This window comes from Rhinopithecus bieti, unplaced genomic scaffold (genome assembly GCF_001698545.2).
Source record: "Rhinopithecus bieti isolate Rb0 unplaced genomic scaffold, ASM169854v2 scaffold_11488, whole genome shotgun sequence".
NCBI lineage: Eukaryota > Metazoa > Chordata > Mammalia > Primates > Cercopithecidae > Rhinopithecus > Rhinopithecus bieti.
The window spans coordinates 958,173-977,165 of record NW_016806879.1 but is presented as its reverse complement, the minus strand read 5'-3'; the positions used below and the strand labels follow the sequence as shown (position 1 = coordinate 977,165).

The following is an 18,993-nucleotide window of genomic DNA, read 5'->3' as shown; positions in this document are numbered from 1 at the left end:
ACTCTGAATGCAAGGCATGCCCTGGGCATGAGAAGTGTGTGTATCTGAGGCAGGAAGTACCTTTCAAGGAGCATCCAGTCTTACCCTCGGTTGAAAACTGAGGCTCAGGGAAGGCAAAGAACTTGTCCCAGGTGACAGAGCAAATGGTCACCTTGGGGAATTGGGTTGTGTGCACGAAATTTGTGAATAAACTTCTGAGCCTGCTGCTGTGCCCTTTGGTAAGAGCCTTTCTTCCACCACCCTAGCTACTACTGCTCAGAGGGGTCAAGGAACTCCCCCAAGGTCACACAGCCTGCATCCTGGCAGAGACAGGACTTGCCCCCACTCTACCCCACCCCCAAGTCTGTCTGACTTGAGTGAATCAGGGTGGGGCCGGGTGGCACCCGGAGGAGGGCAGGTATCTCACTCACAACCAAGCTGAAGGGGTTGCCACCCTCTGCTTCCCTGGCCCTACCAGGAGGCCTCTGCTGACACTGTCCTGGGCTGGGAGGCATAGGGAGCTTTGGGCTGTCTGCTCCTGGGCCTGGGAGATAATGTGAGCTGACGAGGACCTCCCCCAGTGCTCTCCTGCCCCAGGAGTCAGGGTGAGGGAAACAGGACCCAAACACCCTGTCTATCTATCTATCTGTCTGTCATCCTCAGAAAACACACACCAAGGTCTCCTGGGCCAGGAACTCATGCAAATTCACCACTCCACTCCATAATACATCTGAATGCATTTTAATATAAAAATAACAGCTTTCCCCCAATTCTTGCTCTAGGAAAATGTGCTACGCTCACCTTCCCTCTACCCCTGTCCCATCAGGCTCAGAGCCAAGGCCGTAGGGCTGCTGAATACACATGTGAGGGGCTGAGGGGAAGATCACAGTACCAGGAGGGCAGGCAGGGCACTGCCAGGCTGGCCAGTGGAGGGGTGGGGGTGTTGGTCCCACCAAGGGCTGGCTTGGTTGCTGGTGCCCTGAGCCCTTCTCTGCCCGCCTGGGTGTTGCCTTCACTGATGGAGGTAGGCATCCAGCCAGATGTCACCAGACTTCTTCAGGGATCTGGGAGGTGGGGGTGGCAGTGGGGGTGGGTGTTAGGATCTCAGTTGCAAGATCCTAACACCCCTGTATCCCCCATGATAGGTGTGAGCGGAGATATCCCCATTCCCTGTGGGTTCCCTTCCCTGGGGCAGGCAGTGATGCGGGCCCGGAGGGTGGGTTGGGAGAACAGCTGAATGCTCATTCTCTGGAATGGAATCTAGACTGGGGTAAGGGGTGTGGGGTAGGGGAGCTGGAGGACAGCCAAGGCCAAGTCCAGGCATGAGCCTGGGTGGGCCTGTCCCTCCTGCATCAAGTTCTCCATTGCCTCCTCCTGCTGGGTGCTGCAACCCAGGAACAGAGAGGATGTGGAACCTGCCCACCCGATCTTGGGCCTGATATTAGGCAGTGGAGCCAGAAATGTCAACAACCTGCTAGGAAGCCCTGTGCCAGGCGCTCTAAAGGGCTGTGCCAAATGGCAGGGGCTCACAGCATCAGGCTGGGAGGGATCATGAAGGAGAAGTGGGCGTCTGAATCCCAGCATAGGAAGGAAGGGCACCCAAGTAAGGGGAACAGCGTGTGCAAAGACCTGGAATCTGGCCTCTGTTCCCCACCTCCAAGGTGACCACAAGGGCTGAGCCCCATCACGCCTCGCCTGGATGGCTACAGTGTCCTTTGCTCTACTTTTCCACTTCGACTCCTGCCCATCACTCATTCCCAGTAGGGGCAGCTTTCCAAGACACAAGCCGGGCGTGTCCCTTCCCTGAGCGCCTGCATGCCCGCCTCGGTTACCCATGCCATGAGCTTGGCATTCAGGGCCAAGCGCTTTCTGCCTAAACATTCTTCGCCAGATATCCCGTGTCGAGGCCTCTCCCCCGCTCCCTGTCCCTGCTCACATGTCAGCCTGTCAATACCGCCCACCCTACCACCTTATTAAAACCTGCAGCCCCTGCCTGGCCGCCCCCTCCCCTCCCCTGTCTCCACCCTGAGGGGCTTTTCCTTGTTCTTTTGCCCATCTCCTGTAATGTACTTATTTGTTATCTTAACTGCTTGCCGTTTCCTCTGCTAGAAGGAACATCAGCTCCAAGAGGGCAGGAAGCTCCCAGGAGCCTGTTTTGCTTGATTGTAGGAAAAGAGCCTGTCGAATGGCAAGGGCAAGGCCATCTTCAAGCAAAACTGTCTGATAACCGATGCTTGACCCTGAGCGCCAAACTCACGGCATAGATAACCTCCTCCTGTAGACGCTTATCTTCAGTGGTCACCAGGTTCATAAGAACCACCTGCATGGGGCTCACCCTAAAAGCTTGCTATACAGAGGGTTCTTTTTGGAGGGCATGTGAGGGGATGTACCAACTCTTGGCTGCCTGAGATATGGTTTTTTGTTTTGTTTGTTTTTGAGAGAGTCTTGCTCTGTCACCCAGGCTGGAGTGCAGTGGCGCAATCTCAGTTCATTACAACCTCCGCCTTGTGGGTTCAAGTGATTCTCCTCCCTCAGCCTCCCAAGTAGCTGGGATTAAAGGTGCCCGCCACCACACCCAGCTAATTTTTGTATTTTTTTTTTAGTAGAGACAGGGTTTCACCATGTAGGCCAGGCTGGTCTCAAACTCCTGACCTCAAGTGATCTGCCCACCTTAGCCTCCCCAAGTACTGGAATTACAGGCAGGAGCCATCACGCCCGGCCCTGAGACATGGCTTCTGTTTATAAGTCCCTATTAAGTGTTTCTTTCTGAGAAACTGGATCTGTTAGCTTCTTTCCCTTAGCCTTTGGAGGCAGGTTTGCAGAGACCTGCTTACCGCAGGCACTGCTGTGTTTGTGAGTCTGCAGCAGGTGCTCCAGAAATTCTCGCTGTGTGCATGAAGGCTGGGGAAGGGAGGAAGGGCATGGGACACGGACAGAAAGGCTCAGGGGCCCCGGGGGCTCAGCAGGAGGCTGACCTGGACAAGGGCAGGCATAGGCCCTAGGGAAGCCACCAGAGCAGAGGGGCCAGGCTGCGGCCTCACCTGACGATGTCCACCAGCGCAGTGAGGAAGGGCTTCACTTCGTAGCTGAGGCCGTGCTTGGCACACAGTGACTTGACCAGTGGGGCCACCCGGCTGTAGTTGTGTCTCGGCATCCTGGGGAAGAGGCTGGGGGTGGGGAGCGTGTGCTGGCACCTGAAGTGGGAGGCTTCCAGAGACAGGCCCCAACCACGGGTCCCCTCCCAGGACCCACTCCCCACCTCCCACTGGCCCCCAGCACCCACACTCACTGGTGCTCGATCTGGAAGTTGAGGTGCCCGCTGAACCAGTTGGTGAAAAGTGAGGGCTCCACGTTGCAGGTGGCTGCCAGCTGCCGGAAGCCGGCGGGGCACAGGTGAGAAAGCCGTTGTAGATCCCTGACCCCACCATCCCCCACCTGGCAGCTCCGTCAGGGCCTCATCCCTCCTTTGCCAGTTGGCTCCTAGCGGGGATCCCCCACCCCACCCAGGACAGGCCCCACACAGCCCCACCCCTGCTGCCCACCTGAGAGCTGGCCCAGTCCCGGTGCTTCTCATGGCCGATCTCCTTGGGGATGTGGTTCATCTGTGTGATCCACACGAACCAGTGGCTCTCCAGGACCCTGTGGGGAGGCTCGGGCACTGCCCTAGGTCCAGCTCACCACTTAGGCACCCTGAGTGGAGGCTGGAGGGCAGCTGTCTCCAAGTGGCCTCGACTTCCTTAGGAGTGTGGTCACCGCCCCCTTGCCAGTGTTTAAAGAATCTGAATGGAGCAGTGTCCACTGTGAGGCTGAGCCCAGAGCAGCTCTGACCCCCACGGGGCCACTTAGAAGCCAGGCCACGCTCCCTAAACCCACTGACCCTGGGCTTCTGTCACGCTTGTGTTCACATGATTCTGCCAGCAAGCCAGGGAGGCAGTGCCACTGGCCCCATTCTGCAGACCGGGAAAGGGGAGCTCTGGTTGGGGGGTGCAGTGGGGTCACCTGTTGCCTGTGTGTGACCTCGCCACCCCCTGCCATACCTGACAGCAACAAAGAAGAGCAGCACCCCAGGGACGCCGTAGAAGGGGAGGTAGGATAAGAAGAAGCGGGCATAGAAACTGGCGGCCCAGAGCAAATCCTGCAGAGGAGGGCAGAGGCAATACCGAGAGGTCTCCAGGCGCCCCGAGGTCTGGAGGCCTGGTGGGTGGGAGGGGGACCTCAGGCATCCAACCCTTCTGCCTGATTTGCCTCAGAGCCCAGGACAGGCCACCACCCCCTCTGGTTTTCTCAGTTGAGTAAAGGAACAGGGTCCTTGCCCTGCCAGCTCACGAGGCTGACTTTAGTGACAAAGGTGTCATGCAGGGTGTGTTGGGGAAGACCCTGCCAGGGACACAGAAGCCTGGCAGAGTCGGCCCCGCAATTCCTCCTGGGAAGACACCCTCACCGAGAGAGACCCAAACACCCCCCATTCCTCAACTCCCACACACACGTACGGCGACGGGCACACTCGCTCTCCTGCTGCGCGCACACATGTGAGCCCCACTGTTGCACGCACATGTGCACCCTGTTTGCCTTCATGGGCAGGTACTGTTCCCCGAGGCACCACCTCCTGCCACGGCAGCCGTATGCCTGGGGTCCTGGGCAACCCCACTCACCGCCCACTGCATGCACACCAGCATGTACGCCAGATTTTCCACTTCAAAGTTCACCAGGGTGAGCAGCGGCGGGCCGACTGCAAGAAGAGGCATGAGAGCGCTCAGGAGGGGGGCTGGACTGCCAAGGTGGGTGGGCAGCAGAGGGAGGGGCTCTGTTACTCCAGGAATGTCCCTGGGATGTTGGTGCTGGTCACGTCCAGCTAGAATGACTCCATATCACTCCCGACCCTGTGTCTAAGCCTCCTCAGGCTGCCCTGACCCCACCACCTCCCACCACCCTTCACCGCAGGTCAGGGCCAGCCTTGAGTCCTTGCTCTGTCCACCCCAACAACTGCCCAAAGACTCTAGGGCTCCAGACCACTCTAGTGTGAGGGCAGGAAGAAATTCTACATGGGGCTTGGGGAAGCTCCCAGCAGGGCTGTGATGGCCCGTGGCTGCAAGTTGTCCCAGGCACGGGAGACAGCTGGGGCAAAGGCATGGTGCTGGGAGAGTATGTACAGGCTGCAGAGGCTGGGAGGGTGCCATGACAAGGGAGACTTGACAGGCATGCCCCTGGCCCAGGAAGTGGCGGGGAGTGGTCCAGGACAGCAGGGAGGACAGTGCAGGTCCAGGCACTCCCCCATCCCAGAAGGACAGATGGACACTCACTCAGGAAGAAGTACAGATGCTGCTGGTTGTAGGGTAGGTATCTGCGTTTCTTCTTGCCATACTGTGGAGACAGGCAGTGGCTGGAGACAGCAGCTCTCCAGGCCACCTCCTTCTCCTGGGCAAGGTCATAGGGCTGGCTGGGGCCAAGGGTCAAAGGCAATTCTAGATTCTAACAACTGGGCTGGTCGTCCCCAGCAGCTATGGCAGGTGGGAAGGAAAGACATGGGGGCAGGGGTTGGTTCAGCCAGAGTGGAGGCTAGATCAGGGGCTAGGTCGGGGGCAGAGTGGGGACCCAGTGCATCAGTTCCCTCTTAGCTGCAGGCCCAACCAGAGGGTGTCCACGTCCCTCCCCACCCACCTCAACAGATGACTCCCCCAGTAGGAAGACGGGCGCCACCGTCACATCTGGGTCTTTGTGGAAGATGTTGGGCTTGGCGTGGTGCTGGAAGTGGCGGAAGTTCCACCAGTGGGCGGAGAAGCCCTGTGGAGGAGGAAGGGGCTCTCAGGAGCAGGCTGTGCCCCCAACTCTGTGCCCACACACTAGGGCAGACCCAGCGCCACTCAGTGCCTGGCTGCCCACCCACCCCACCCTCACCTTTAGCTGCCCCATCACGAACTTCTGGGCCATATGGTTCCACCGGGACTTCTTGAAGATGGAGGCATGGCCCAGATCATGCTGCAGACACCAGGACTGAGCCTGGGGAGAGAGGCAGGGTCAGAAGCTGTTGGGAAGGACGGAGCCCGCCAGGGCCTGGGGCCCCAGCGAATCCTTTCAGCTTGCAGGGTACCCCTGTGCTAATGCTCCATTTCAAGACCCTTGTGGGCCAGTGTTCTCTTTTTACAGGTGAGAACTGAGTCTCAGGGAAGTGGAGGGGGCTTGTAAGTGTCACGAAGCTGCAGGGCAGCAGCCTCTGGCTCAGTGGCCCTGTGCTTGATCAGGATTTGTTAAAGAAGGAACTTCTTGGCTCATCTGGAACGCAGCTTGACCCACAGACACGCATGATGGGCCTTCAGGCTGTTCACTCATTCATCCATTTATTCATCCATTCATCCTTTCACAGGTTCATTCATTCATTTAGCAAATATGTTCACAATGCCCACGTGCATGGGGGCCCACATCTGTTGGGCAGTTAGGGTGGCTGCAACACAGAGCCGGGGTCACCTGGGAGATGGCCAGGATGAAGGCGGCCAGGGCACTGGGCACCCAGCCAGGACCCAGGAGGTAGATGAGGAGCCAGGCCAGCACCTCCATGGCCAGGATGTGGCCTAGTAGGAAAGCAAAGAAGGTGGGACTGGCATCAAACAGCTTCATGTCCTCGGCTGCCTGGTGTAGGGCTCGGAAGTCCTCGACCAGCTGTGCCTGCCATAGCAGAAGGGCCAATCAGCCAAGGAAGAAATTTCTCTCCACCCCCATTCTCCTGGAGCCCCAGCCATTCCTCCCAGCACCAGGCCCAAGGGGTGTGGGCAAAGGGGAATGAAGTGACGAAAGTACCCAGCCCAGGGTGTGAGCTGGAGCACTGGCTGGTGGCGAAACCTCCTCTCCCTCCCAAAAGGTATGGGGTGGGTAAGATGCTAGAGCCAGGAGAGAAACCAGCTCATTAAAATCCTCCTTGTAGATGGGGATGCTAGGTGACAACAGGGAGGGAGCTTGCCTCGGGATCCAAACGAGTGCCTGGCTAAACCAGATCTGGAGCCCCGGACTTCTCAGGGCATCCCTACAGCTTCACTTTCAACTGCCTGCCCCCTGGGAGGGGAGGGGAGGCCCAGCTCTGGCCCTGCATCCACTTCGCCGAATGCTGAGGGAGCTGCTCCTGGCCATGTGACAATATCTCCCAGCCTTCCAGCCATCCCCCTCCCTCAGGGGCTGAGCCTCCCCTAGGGCTCTGCTCACATTCAGGGGTCCATCCTGGCTGGGTTCCTCTGGTGCCAGCTCTCCAATCAACAGGGGCTGTAGGAACTTGCGCACGAAATTGAGATCTTGATGGAAGGCACGGAAGGCATCCTGAAGGAGAGGACAGTCAGGCAGACAGACAGACACAGCTGAGTAGCACAGTAGCAGCCAGCAGAGACGGGCGGAAGGACCATGGATGGATGGGCAGAGCAGATGACAGGTGGACTGAAAGTCAGCCGGCTGATGAATAGTCAAAGACATGGGAGCAAGTGGGTCCGCCTTGCCCATGGGCCCTCCCTGGTCCTCCCAGGGCCCCAGGTTGTCCTGCTTTTCACCCATGGCCTGCTGTGCCCCATCTGCTTCACCCAGCACAAGGGCCCCTCTCTGAACATGGTCAAACATCTACAGCTCTGGATTTTCAGAAAGACCTCCCTGGAAGACTCTGATTTCTTGAACCATGAAGAAAGGTTCTACTTTTCCAAAAAGCTTCTGTAAGTCATACATGTTTCCACTGCATGTAGAATAAGATCTGGGTCACAAACATTTGATTCACCCTGTTTTTATAAATATAAGCAGTGGGCAAAGGGTAGGTGGGAAAACTTGGAACTGAGGATCACTGGGTCATGGGGTGGGGGGATCAGTCAAGGGCCACACACACTGAGTCCTTGGGGGTTTGCAAGGAAGACACTTGAACAGTTAAACTCATTTGACTTACAAAGCAGGAAGCAGGAGTAGAAAATGTAATTTTTTTTTTTTTTTTGAGACAGAGTCTTGCTCTTTTGCCCAGGCTGGCGTGCAATGGCACGATTTCAGTTCACTGCATCCTCTACCTCCTGGCTTCAAGTGATTCTCCTGTCTCAGCCTCCCGAGTAGCTGGTCTCAAACTCCTGACCCCAGGTGGCCAAGCTGGTCTTTAATTCCTGACCTCAGGTGATCTGCCCGCCTTTGCCTCCCAAAGTGCTGGAATTATAGGCGTGAGCCGCCGTGCCCAGCCTAATTTTTTTAAGTAAATAAAATGGGCCAGGCATGGTGGCTCACATCTGTAATCCCAGCACTGTAAGGGGCTGAGGCACAAGAATGACTTGAGGCTAGGAGTTCAAGACCAGCCCGGGCCACATAGTGAGACCTTGCCTCTGTTTTTACAAAAAAGAAAAAATAATAAATAAAATGAATAATCTAACATTCTTGCAATTCTGTGTAATAGCTGGAATTGGGGTGGAATACAATGCAGGAGAAGGAAGAAAGAGTGAAGAAAAAGGGTGAGAGGAAAAGACAGACCAGGAGAAAGGTAAGGGCCAGGGAAAGAGACCAGCCAGGAAGTGGCCCCAGAAGTACAGCAAGCTTGAACTTCACACCTGGGCTCACGTAGCCCTGCGGGTCTGCCAGTGGTCATGGTATTGTAATCGGCTCACTAATGGCTCACAGCTCTTGGACTGATGTTTTTCCTTGTACTTTCAGAGTCTCTCTCTGAATGGGCTAGCCAGAGCCATACAGCAGCCTCGACTATAGAAGCAGCAGCTGGGTGGTGTTGTCCTCACAGGTCTGGAGAAGGGAGGCCTCCCCGTTGCTAAAGGAAACACCTTTGCAGAAAAAGCTGAGGACAGGGGCCTCCTATTGTCCTCTTGCTAATGAGCCTACCAGCTGGTGTAGGTTAAAACGGAAGTGACGGCAGGGCCCTGAAGTCACTGCCAGGACATTCTCCTACAACCCTGGGGGAAGAAAGCACTTCAGGTCCCTCCAGCACCCACTAAGAGGTAATACCGACGTGATCTGCTAGGGGTCCCCTTGCCTGCTTTTATAGGCCCAGGGCAGCGTGCGGACTGGGGGGCTGGTAGGGTGCCCCTTCTAGAATAACCTGGGCTGACTTGGCTCCTTCATCACAGAGGAGGGGCTGTATAAGTGCAGATCTCACCACCTCTGGACATGAATCCTGAAGCAGAGGCAGCAAAACTCGTAGAAAAAGGGGCAGAGGGAAGGCTGCGGGGTCCCGAGGAAGCTGTCTGGGCCCCCGACTGCCTGCAGAGCTGGGGCTGGTGTACAGGGATGCTGGGAGGGAAGAAGACTCTTGGGGCTCTGCTGACCCCACTGGGTGACTTTTTTTTTTTTTTTTTTTAATTTTTTTGAGACAGGGTCTTGCTGTATCGCCCAGGCTAGAGTGCAGTGGTGCAATCACAGCTCACTACAGCCTCAACCTCCCGGGCTCAGGGGATCCTCCCACCTCAGCCTCTCCTGTAGTTGTTGGTACAGGTGCATACCACCATGCCCAGCTAATTTTTTATTTTTTTGTAGAGATGAGGTTTGCCATGTTGCCCAGCTGGTCTTAAACTCCTGGGCTCAAGCAATCCACCCACCTCAGCCTCCCAAAGTGTTGGAATTACAGGAATGAGCCACCACGCCCAGCCCACAAAACACTGAAAATTTTTTTGAGACAGGGCCTCGCTCTGTCACCAGGCTGGAGTGCAGTGGCGCAATCACAGCTCACTGCAGCATTGAAATCCTGGTCATAAGTGATCCTCCCACCTCAGCCTCCCCGGCAGCTGGGACTACAGGCACATGCCACCGTGTCTCATTAACTTTTGAGTTTTTTTTTATAGAGTCAAGATCTCATTATGTTGCGCAGGTATGTCTTAAACACCCAACTTCAAGTGATCCCCCCATCTCAGTTTCCCAAAGTGCTGAGATTACAGGTGTGAGCCACGCCTGGCCTCTAATTTTTTAATTTATTTTTTATTTTTTGAGACAGAGTCTTGCTCTGTCGCCCAGACCGGGGGGCAGTGGCGTGATCTCGGCTTACTGTAACCTCTGCCTCCCAGGTTCAAGAGATTCCTGTGCCTTAGCCTATTGAGTAGGTGGGATTACAGGTACAAACCACCACACCAGGCTAATTTTTGTATATTTTGTAGAGGCGGGGTTTCACCATATTGCCCGGGCTGGTGTTGAACTCCTGAGCTCAAGCAATCCTCCCGTCTTGGCCTCCTAAAGTGTTGGGATTACAGGCGTGAGCCACCACACCCAGCCAATTTTTTACAAATTGTAGTAAAATATACATGAAATTTACCATTGTAAGCATGCTTAGGTGTACAGCTCAGTGGTATTAAGTGCATGCACAGTGTTACCCAACCATCACCATCATCCAGCTCCAGAACCTTTGCACCTTCCGCAACTGAAACCCTGTCCCCATTAAATACTAATTCTCCATTCTCTCCTCCCCCTGCCCCTGGCAACCACCACACTACCTTCTGTCCATACAGATCTGCCTCCTCCAGGAACCTCATCTGGGAGAAATCATGTTTGTCCCTTTGCCTCTGGCTTGTTTCACTCAGCACAGTGTCCTTACGGTCCATCCATGTTGCAGCACATGTCAGGATGTCCTACCTTTTTCAGGCTGAGCCAGCGTGATGCCGGGTCTCTCTCTCTCCTTTGCGACTCCCCAGACGCACACACACATGCAGACACACCCACCAGCCCACCCCAGCAGGCATCACTCAGAAACATGCCCACAATCACGGCCCACATGAACACTCAGCCAAACACAGCCTTGCACACAAGGTACGCAAAGATGCAGCTGGCACGCACAGACGCACCCGGCACAACGTGCTAGCTGTGGCTGCGGCCCCAGAATCTCCTCCCTCCCAGCCCTTCCCTCTCTCATCCCGGTCAGTTCTGGGGCCACCTTCTTGAGCTGAGGATCTTGGGTCCAGACTGGTCTCCTCGCCTCCTTTCCCGTTGGTCCTGATTCACCCAGGCCAGCCCTGTCGAGGCACTGACGGGGAGGACAGAGCCAAGCCCACCCAAGGGTCTTCAAGCCAGACCTATCCCTTGCAATGATAAGGGGAGGTATGAGCCCCCTCAAGGCTGTGTGAGAGAACCCCAAAGCCATTGACAGGGCTCCAGTTGGGGGAGGGACAGGTGGGGCTGTGACAGTTCCCTGAGAAGCAGGCTGGGCTCTCAGGGCTGGGTGGGCACCCCAGGGCTGTGCTTCTCATGCTATCAGGGAGTGCGAGTAGGGCAGGGGCCTGGACTCAGGCTGAAACCTGACAGACCAGCAAACAGCCTTTTCTGGAACTGGCTGAGGTCATATGACCTGGTCCTCTCTGGGCCTCTCCTTAAGGATGGGTGGTGGGGGGGCGGCCACGCAGAAACTAAGACTCAGAGAGGTTAAGCTACTTCCTCAAGGTCACACAGTTCCATTTGACTGAGGTTAGATCAGAACCCAGGTCTCTTCTCACTCATAAGTGGGAGCTGAACAATGAGAACACATGGACACAGGGAGGGGAACATCACACACCGGGGCCTGTTGGGGGGCTGAGGGACAAGGGGAGGGAGAACATTAGGACAAATGCCTAATGCATGTGGAGCTTAAAACCTAGATGAGAGGTTGACAGGTGCAGCAAACCACCATGGCACATGTATACCTGTGTAACAAACCTGCACGTTCTGCACATGTGTCCCAGAACTTCAAGTGAAAAAGATGAAAACCTGTGCTTGTGGCCCCTCCCGGACCAGAGGGGAGGCAGCAGTTTTCCTAGGTGGGATGCGGGGGTCCTTGCCATGAGGCCAGTCACTATCTCAAGAAGCCAAGGGCCCAGCTGCTGGGAGCGTGGGCCACGGGGGCAGGGCGGTGGTTTGTTCTTGAGCCTCATCAATGGAGCCTCAGGGAACTGTGGGAGGTCCTACCCTCACCCACCCTAAGTGCACCCAGGAACATCCACCCAGGGGTATGTGCACCCAGCCCTGTCCAACCAACCCCCACACACACCCAAGTGAGTGGAAAGCGGTACTCGAGGTCTCCCACTGGGTACCGAAGCAGAGCTGGGTGAAAGCGCTGGAATCAAAATGGCACCCCTAACACAAACTCCCGGAGGCAGCGACAGGCTCTGTCCACAGCGGCATCCTCAGAGGCCGGCACAGAGCAGCTGCTCAACAGCAGGTATGAACAAGTAAACAAGAGCCAACCCTCCACAGCCCCCAAAGCACGGGCACGAACCATTTTGCTGGGGAGGAAATGAAGACTCAGCAGGAAGGGATACCTGCCCCGGTCACAGTTAGTAGTGGCAGAGCTGGGATTCGAACCCAGGCCTATCTTCTGTGATGTTCATGCTCCTTCAGGACACGGAGACAGCTCGGCCTGGTCTTGGTCCCTGGAAGCCTAGAGTGGCTCAGTTGGTCCCAAGAGCTCATGCCCTGCCCCAGCCCCACCATGAAGCCCACACAGCAGCTGGTCAGGGGAGGGATCCCAGAGCCAGCCTGCCCAGGATGGAACCTGAGCTGCTACCCAGGAGCTAGGGAGCCCCAGACAAGACCACACCCCTCTCTCATCAGTACTTCTCATCGGTAAACTGAGAACCACAAATCCCCATCTCACAAGGCTGCTGGGAGGATGGAGTCGGTGGCGCTAAAGCACTTAGAAGGGGCCTGGTGGTTGACAAGAGCTCCACAGCCCAGCTCTTTCCCAGCCCTGCAGCCCTGATACGCCTCCTCCTGAGAGTCCACTTAGAGGTAAGTGCCTGCAGGAGGGGCCTGTAGGTGTCGGGGAAGAGAGTGGAGAAGCTGCTTCTCTGCCTGCCTGTTAAGTCCTGGCCAAGCCTGAGGCTGGGATAGAGCAGGGGCTGGGAGCCTCCTTCCACCCCAGAGACACAGCAGGGCAGGGAGGGATTTTTGGTCACTCCCTAGAAGAATCCAGAATGTTCCAGATCAGTCAGGAAGGGGGTGAAGCAGGGAGTATGGCAGGACTGCTGAGGGCTCAGGTGGTCGGGGTCTGTCCTTGCTGCCTTCTTATGCCTTTGTAGGAGGTTGGGGTGAGAGGGCTATGCCTCAAAGGACACCCCCAGGACATTCCTGCCTCTCTCCTCTCCCAGGTGGGTGGGTAGAGCAGGAACATGCCCAGCACACCATGCTCCATCCCATCCTCTCCCTGGCACCCGTCAGAGGAGGCCTGTGGGGAAGCACTATCAATATTCCATTTTACAGATGAGGAAACTGAGGCCCAAAGAGGTCCAAAAGAAACACAGCTCTAAACATGGGACATCCAAATTTGGCCTGTGTAGCGGAGCCCAACTCGAAAGCAGACGTCCCCAAGAAGCCATCCCTGTCCCCCAGCACCCCTTAATGTCCTGGTGAAGGGTGGGCATAATTGTGAAGTCTTTTGCAGCCAGGATATTTGGCCTCACAGGTGTCCCTGACCCCACAGTAGCCCCAAAGCAGCTATACCCTCTGGCTCCTGGTCCTCTCTCCACCACTGACCTCTGGCTCCAGTACTGGAGCCTGGCTGTTTCATCAGAAACCCGCAGGAAGAGACCCAGAGGGACGCCCAGGGGCAGTATCCTGCTGACGCCAACTCTTCCACAAGGAAGGAGCAGGGCACTGCAACTCCTCTGGGGAAGGGGCCTGGGTGGGCGGTGGCCTTGCAGAAAATGCCTGTGAGAGGCCCAGAGCAGTCTCACTTCATGGGAGTGGCCATTAGGGGACTTTCAAGGCAGTCAGTGTGGTAGGAGGGAGCGGAGTGGCTCTGGAGCCACCCCCCCCCCAACTCCCATGTCCTCAAATCTGCCCAGTCCTAGTCCTGTCCCTCCCCAGCTCCCACCCAGACACAAACCCTACCCTCATGGCCCAAGTACGAAGGCCCTACCCTCCAAGGGTCCCAAGAAGGTTCCATTACACCATTCAGTTTCAAACTCTTTCTGCTCATCTACAAAATGGGTTAACAATAGGACCTACCTCATAAAGTTGTTAGGCGAATTCAATCAGTTACCACATCTAAACCCCTCAGAACAGTGCCTAGTCAATAACTGCTGGCTGCAATTACTATGATGCAGCCTCCAGCGCAGCACTGGCCACTACCTTCTCCAGCTCAGGCCAGGCTCAGAGGACCGCCTAGAAGGAGGGCCCTAAGGCAGAGGGCTCAGGGGTCTGCTGGAACTTGGATTTTCCCAGTTAGGGCTTCAGCCGAAAGGGCACCAGGGGCTGCTGGGAAACCCCTCATCTGCCCTGAGGAGCTGTGGGCAACGCGTTCACCACACCCATGAATACAGCTTTGTTGCCCATGGTAACCAGGCACCCAGGTGCCCAGCACCACCCTCACAGTGTGCCCAGGACACAAGCATTCTCATCCTCACCACGCTAATGGGGAAACTGAGAAACAGAAGTGAAAGGATGTGTCCAAGATCATAGAGCGAGGCCAGGCTGGCTCCCTCTCTAAAGACAACATGCAGCTAAATCTAATGTCTAATGGCTCACACTGGACCAGTGTGCCTGTGTCCACAGCCTCTCCTGCTCTCTGCCCTGGCCACACTCTACCTCTTCTAAGTGGTCTCCCCTGGGGGAGGGCAGGTCTCCATCCTCCCTTCTCTTACCCTTCTGGAAGGCTCTGCCTTCGCTCTCTCCATTAAGGATCCTTTTAAATGTCCATCAGACTCCCCAGGCTTCCCTGTTCTGCTCTCTGGGGCTCCCCATCCTCTTTAGAATAAAGCCAAAGTCCTTCCGAGGACAAAAACATCCAGCATGAGCCAGCCCGGCTGCCTCTAGACCTCACTGCCAGGCTCTCTCTCCACTGCTCTCTGCTGCAGCCACACTGTATTCCTGGAACAGAGGACACACGGTCCCACCTCTGAGCCTTTGCTCTAGCCGATCCCTCTGCTGTGAACTCATTCCCTGTAGAAGTTTTGCTCACAGCTACATCTTCAGAGGTGAGAACTGTACATGACACAGAGAAGATGCTCACTGATGGATTTAATGAGTCAATCATTGAAGAATGAATGAGTGCTGGAAATAAACAGGCTAGGTGGCAGCATAGCACGCACTTAAGAACATGGCTGTGGATTCAAATCCCGGAGCAATCACTGAATTTCAAGCCACTTTGCCTCTCTGAGCCTTTGTTTTCTCATCTGTCAAGTGGCAATAACAATAAATGGCACCTGCCTCATAGGGGCACCTTGAGGATTAAAAGAGACAGTTTCAATAAATCAAGTACTGAATTCAAAACCTGGCACATAGTAGGTGCTCAGCACATGGCCCTTGTATACTTATGGCCAGCAGCGACTGGGCCTCATCCCTCCCTGGCTGGCTCCACTAGTATCAGGCTGCCTATGACTCTCAGACAAACCTGGCCAAGGGCCCAGAGTACTCTCCCCAGGGCACCCGGCCTTGTGTCCCAAGATGGTCACAGGCTGACTTCATGGCATAGAAACTCTGGGAATTTCCTGGCAGGAAGGCTTCATTGCCTGGACATGAGAACAGCTGATGGGCAGCCAGGGCTGGTGAGAGGTGACGGCCAGAACACAGCCCTGGCAACTGGCTGCCCCACCTCCACCTGAGGCCACCGCCCAGGATGGGATGCCTGGGGCCTGGGCTCAACTACACAGGGCACTGGGCTGGCCCAACTCCTGGTCTGCCCTGCCCTGCGGATTCGTCATGGACAAAGGCTGATTGCTCCGCCCCAGCAACCTCAGTCCCTTTGTCCTGATTGGACCAAGTGTTTCTGGCAACTCTAGTCCAGGCTGTGGGGCCTTGAGGGAGCTAAGAGACAGCCTAAAGTGTTCCCTTCCTACTACAGATAGGACTGAAACCAGCTAAGGACACCCAGGAAAGGGGTAGCCGTGCAGGGCTGTCCCACCGTACGCTGCAGTTTGCAGGGCACAGTCACACTTAGGGGCCAGCAGCATTTACCGAATACAAACTACTACATGGCAGCCCTGGGCCATGGACTTGAGAAGACATGGTCCTGCCCTCAGCCAGCTGTCTGCCTCAGCTCTCCCCACTTTACAGATGAGTAAACTGAGGCACAGAGGAGTGACATGCCTGCTTTGCTTCAAGGTCACTCAGCGCCTCCAATAGCAGAGCTGGGACCCAGCCCCAAGGAGCAGAGAGATATTTTTTGTTTATTTGTTTGTTTGTTTGCTTGAGACGGAGTTTCCTTCTTGTTGCCCAAGTGCAATGGTGCGATCTTGACTCACCGGAACCTCCGTCTTCTGGGTTCAAGTGAGCCGATCACCTGAGGTTCCGGTGAGCCGAGATCGCACCATTGCACTTGGGCAACAACAACGAAACCTCAGGTGATCTGCCCACCTCAGCCTCCCAAAGTGCTGGGATTACAGGCATGAGCCACCACTCCCGGCCTGAGACATTTTTAAAACAGATATTCTTGGCTGCAAATCAATGAGAAAACTGTGATGGAAGTCTCAGCATCCCAAGCTAAATGTTAAGTCAGTAATTCCACTTGGGAGGAACCCCAGCATGGGCCTGGCATCAGGCAGGAAAGAGTGATGAAATAAAAGCTTTCTATATCCCGGCTGGGCGTGGTGGCTCACGCCTGTAATCCCAGCACTTTGGGAGGTGGAGGTGGGTGGATCACGAGGTCAGGAGTTCAAGACCAGCTTGGCCAACATGGTGAAACCCCGTCTCTACTAAAAATACAATGCGCCGGACATGGTGGCACATGCCCGTAACCCCAGCTACTCAGAGGCTGAGGTAGGAGAATCACTTGAACCTGGGAGGTGGAGGTTGCAGTGAGCTAAGATGGCACCATTGCACTCCAGTCTGGGTGACAGAGCAAGACTCCTCTCTCTCCAGCGGTTGGTGAGGGGTGCGGGGAGTAAAGTTTTCTGTATCTATACTGTCCTCCAGGTTACAAAAGACCAGAGCAGGCCGGGAGTGGTAGCTCATGCCTTTAATCCCAGAACTTTGGGAGGCTGAGGCAGGAGGAATGCTTGAACCCAGGACTTTGAGTCCAGCCTGAGCAACATAGTGAGACCTTGTCTCTATTTTTAAACAAATAATAAATAAAACAGATTTTTTTTAAAAAAAGACCAGAGCAGGCATCCATAAGACTCCTTGAAGGGAGGCCAGGGCTCAGCCAGGCCAGTGGGGAGAAGCCGTGCTCCTCATCTCGCCATGCCCTGGCAGAAAGGCAGGCACACACACCCACACTCACCCAGACATGCAAACACCTGCACACTCAAATACTGCCCTTGGGCTGCTTCATCCCACGGCTGTGCTGTTCCCTCGGGCCAGCGTCTGGCCCCTGAGCACCCACAGAAAAGGCTTTCTCTCTTTTTTTTTTTTTTTAGAATTTCAGGAGGATTCTTATTCTCACTCCTCAGCCTCATGGTGTGAAGGGGAAAAGAGGGGCTTTCTTCCTCAAAGAGTCCAGTGAAGATTGTACAATGTGCTGGAGATGGCAATCAGCAGAGTGCAGGTGGCCCTGGCAAGAGGGATACCAAGAGTCCCGGGACCGGACAGAATCTCCTCTGCTGCCCAAAGCTCCAGCATTCAGAATTCATGTCTCGGGTCTTGAAGACCTTCCTGGTACTCAGTGTGGCCAACCTAGAAATTTGGAGGGTCAAGGACAGGGCATCGTGGCCCCAACCTCTATTATCCAGGTGGGGAACTGAGGAAAAGGGGCTGGTCCGGCTGCTCCACCACCGGACTCCAGCCAGACAGTACCCTGGGACCAGGCTACATCCCTCCCTGTCTAGACAGGGGCTGGGGTTGGGAAGTTGGGGTCCCCAGGGGCCAGCCTGTTCCTGGGGTGACTGTGCTTCCCGGAGAGGCCCACCCAGCCTGGTTGGCAAAGCCCTCCCACGTGCAGCTGCTAGCCCGAAGAGGTGAGTCACTGTCCCTGAGCCCTTTACAGAAGCTCTTGGGAAAGCCACAGACCTCAGGCCGGCCCAGCCCCCAGCCTCTAATGGCAGGTCCTTACCGACCCCTGGGGACCCTACCCTGCCCCACCCCTAGCACTCAGCAAGCACCAAGCTTGCTGGGGACCCAGAACTGAAACAGGGACCTGCGAGCAACAGGGCAGCCCCTCACCGAGGGCAGGCTCTGCAGCATGACACACCCACCTCTGAGGCCCCCTCCTCCCCCGCAGACCTGCTCCGCGGACAGCTGCGGCTCCTCCACGCAGGGAACTGGCCTCCCTACCCCACATCTGACCCTGGCTAGTCCACCCCAACTCTGGGTCCCGGCGTGGAGGTCAAAGGTCAGCGAGGGGAGCGGGGATGCTAAGGCCCCACAGGTGGAGCGGGACATCACGCCCACGACCGAGCTCCAGGCTCCACCCGCCGGTGGGTGGCTTCCTTACGGCTTCCTTACCGTGGCGTCCTCAGCGCCGTGGTGGCCGATGAGGCGGCTGCCCCCTGGGTGCCGCTGTGCCCAGCGGCTGATGTCGTAGACGCGGCGCTCGATGACCAGCCACTTGTCGCCGGGCTGGTCGTGCGCGCGGATCTGCTCCCAGCAGAAGGTGGGCAGCGGCGCCCCCGGCTGCGCGGATCCCTCCCGCGGACCGGGCTCCCCGACACCGCCCATGCTGCACGCACGAGTCCTGGGGATCCCAGGCGGTGGCCGAGGTCCGAGCGAGACCCCGAGGGAAGCGAGGAGCGCTCCCGGGGCCGCCTCCGCGCGCCGCCCGCTGCTCCGGCCCCGCCCTGCGCCGCGGCCGCCGTACGAGCGAGCGTGCCCTCCGCCGCGCGGCAGGGAACTCCCCCGCTTTATAACGCGCGCGGACGGCGCCGCCTCGCTCCCTGCCCCCCGCCCCGGCCGGCCCCGGCCCCGAGGCTGGCTGACCCCCCGCGCGCGCTCCAATCAGGCGCGGGGCCTCGGCCTCCATTGGCCGCCCGGGAGGCGGCGGTCGAGGCGCCCGCCCCGCCGGGAGGACGGTTGCCGCCACCACGTCCTGCGGGGCACCGTCCCGCCCCCTCTCCCCGGGCTGCGGGCTCCCGAGCTCTCTACGCCACCCGGAGCGCGGGGCCTGGGGACACAACACGCACCTGTTGGGCGTCCCGCAGCGCCTCGCCGCGCCCTCGGGAACCCGAGGCGGAGTCCGGGTCT

At 56.9% G+C, this 18,993-nt stretch overlaps 1 protein-coding gene across 2 annotated transcripts; it reads right to left on the bottom strand.

Annotated features, from left to right (window-relative positions):
• Positions 1-704: 704 nt before the first annotated feature.
• FADS3 (fatty acid desaturase 3) lies at positions 705-18,675 on the bottom strand. 2 transcript variants are annotated; one of them, XM_017878414.1, is made up of 12 exons: positions 18,259-18,675; positions 7,171-7,281; positions 6,442-6,639; positions 5,875-5,976; positions 5,638-5,760; positions 5,280-5,340; positions 4,632-4,708; positions 4,017-4,114; positions 3,522-3,618; positions 3,269-3,348; positions 3,021-3,146; positions 705-1,043 (listed from the first exon to the last, which is right to left on the bottom strand). In XM_017878414.1, exons 1-12 carry the CDS (start codon positions 18,469-18,471, stop codon positions 992-994), a joined length of 1,338 nt encoding a protein of 445 aa, XP_017733903.1. In that variant the 5' UTR covers positions 18,472-18,675; the 3' UTR covers positions 705-991. The 2 variants fall into 2 exon arrangements, with proteins under 2 accessions (XP_017733903.1, XP_017733904.1); XM_017878415.1 differs by lacking the exon at positions 6,442-6,639.
• Between the last annotated feature and the right edge of the window lie 318 nt (positions 18,676-18,993).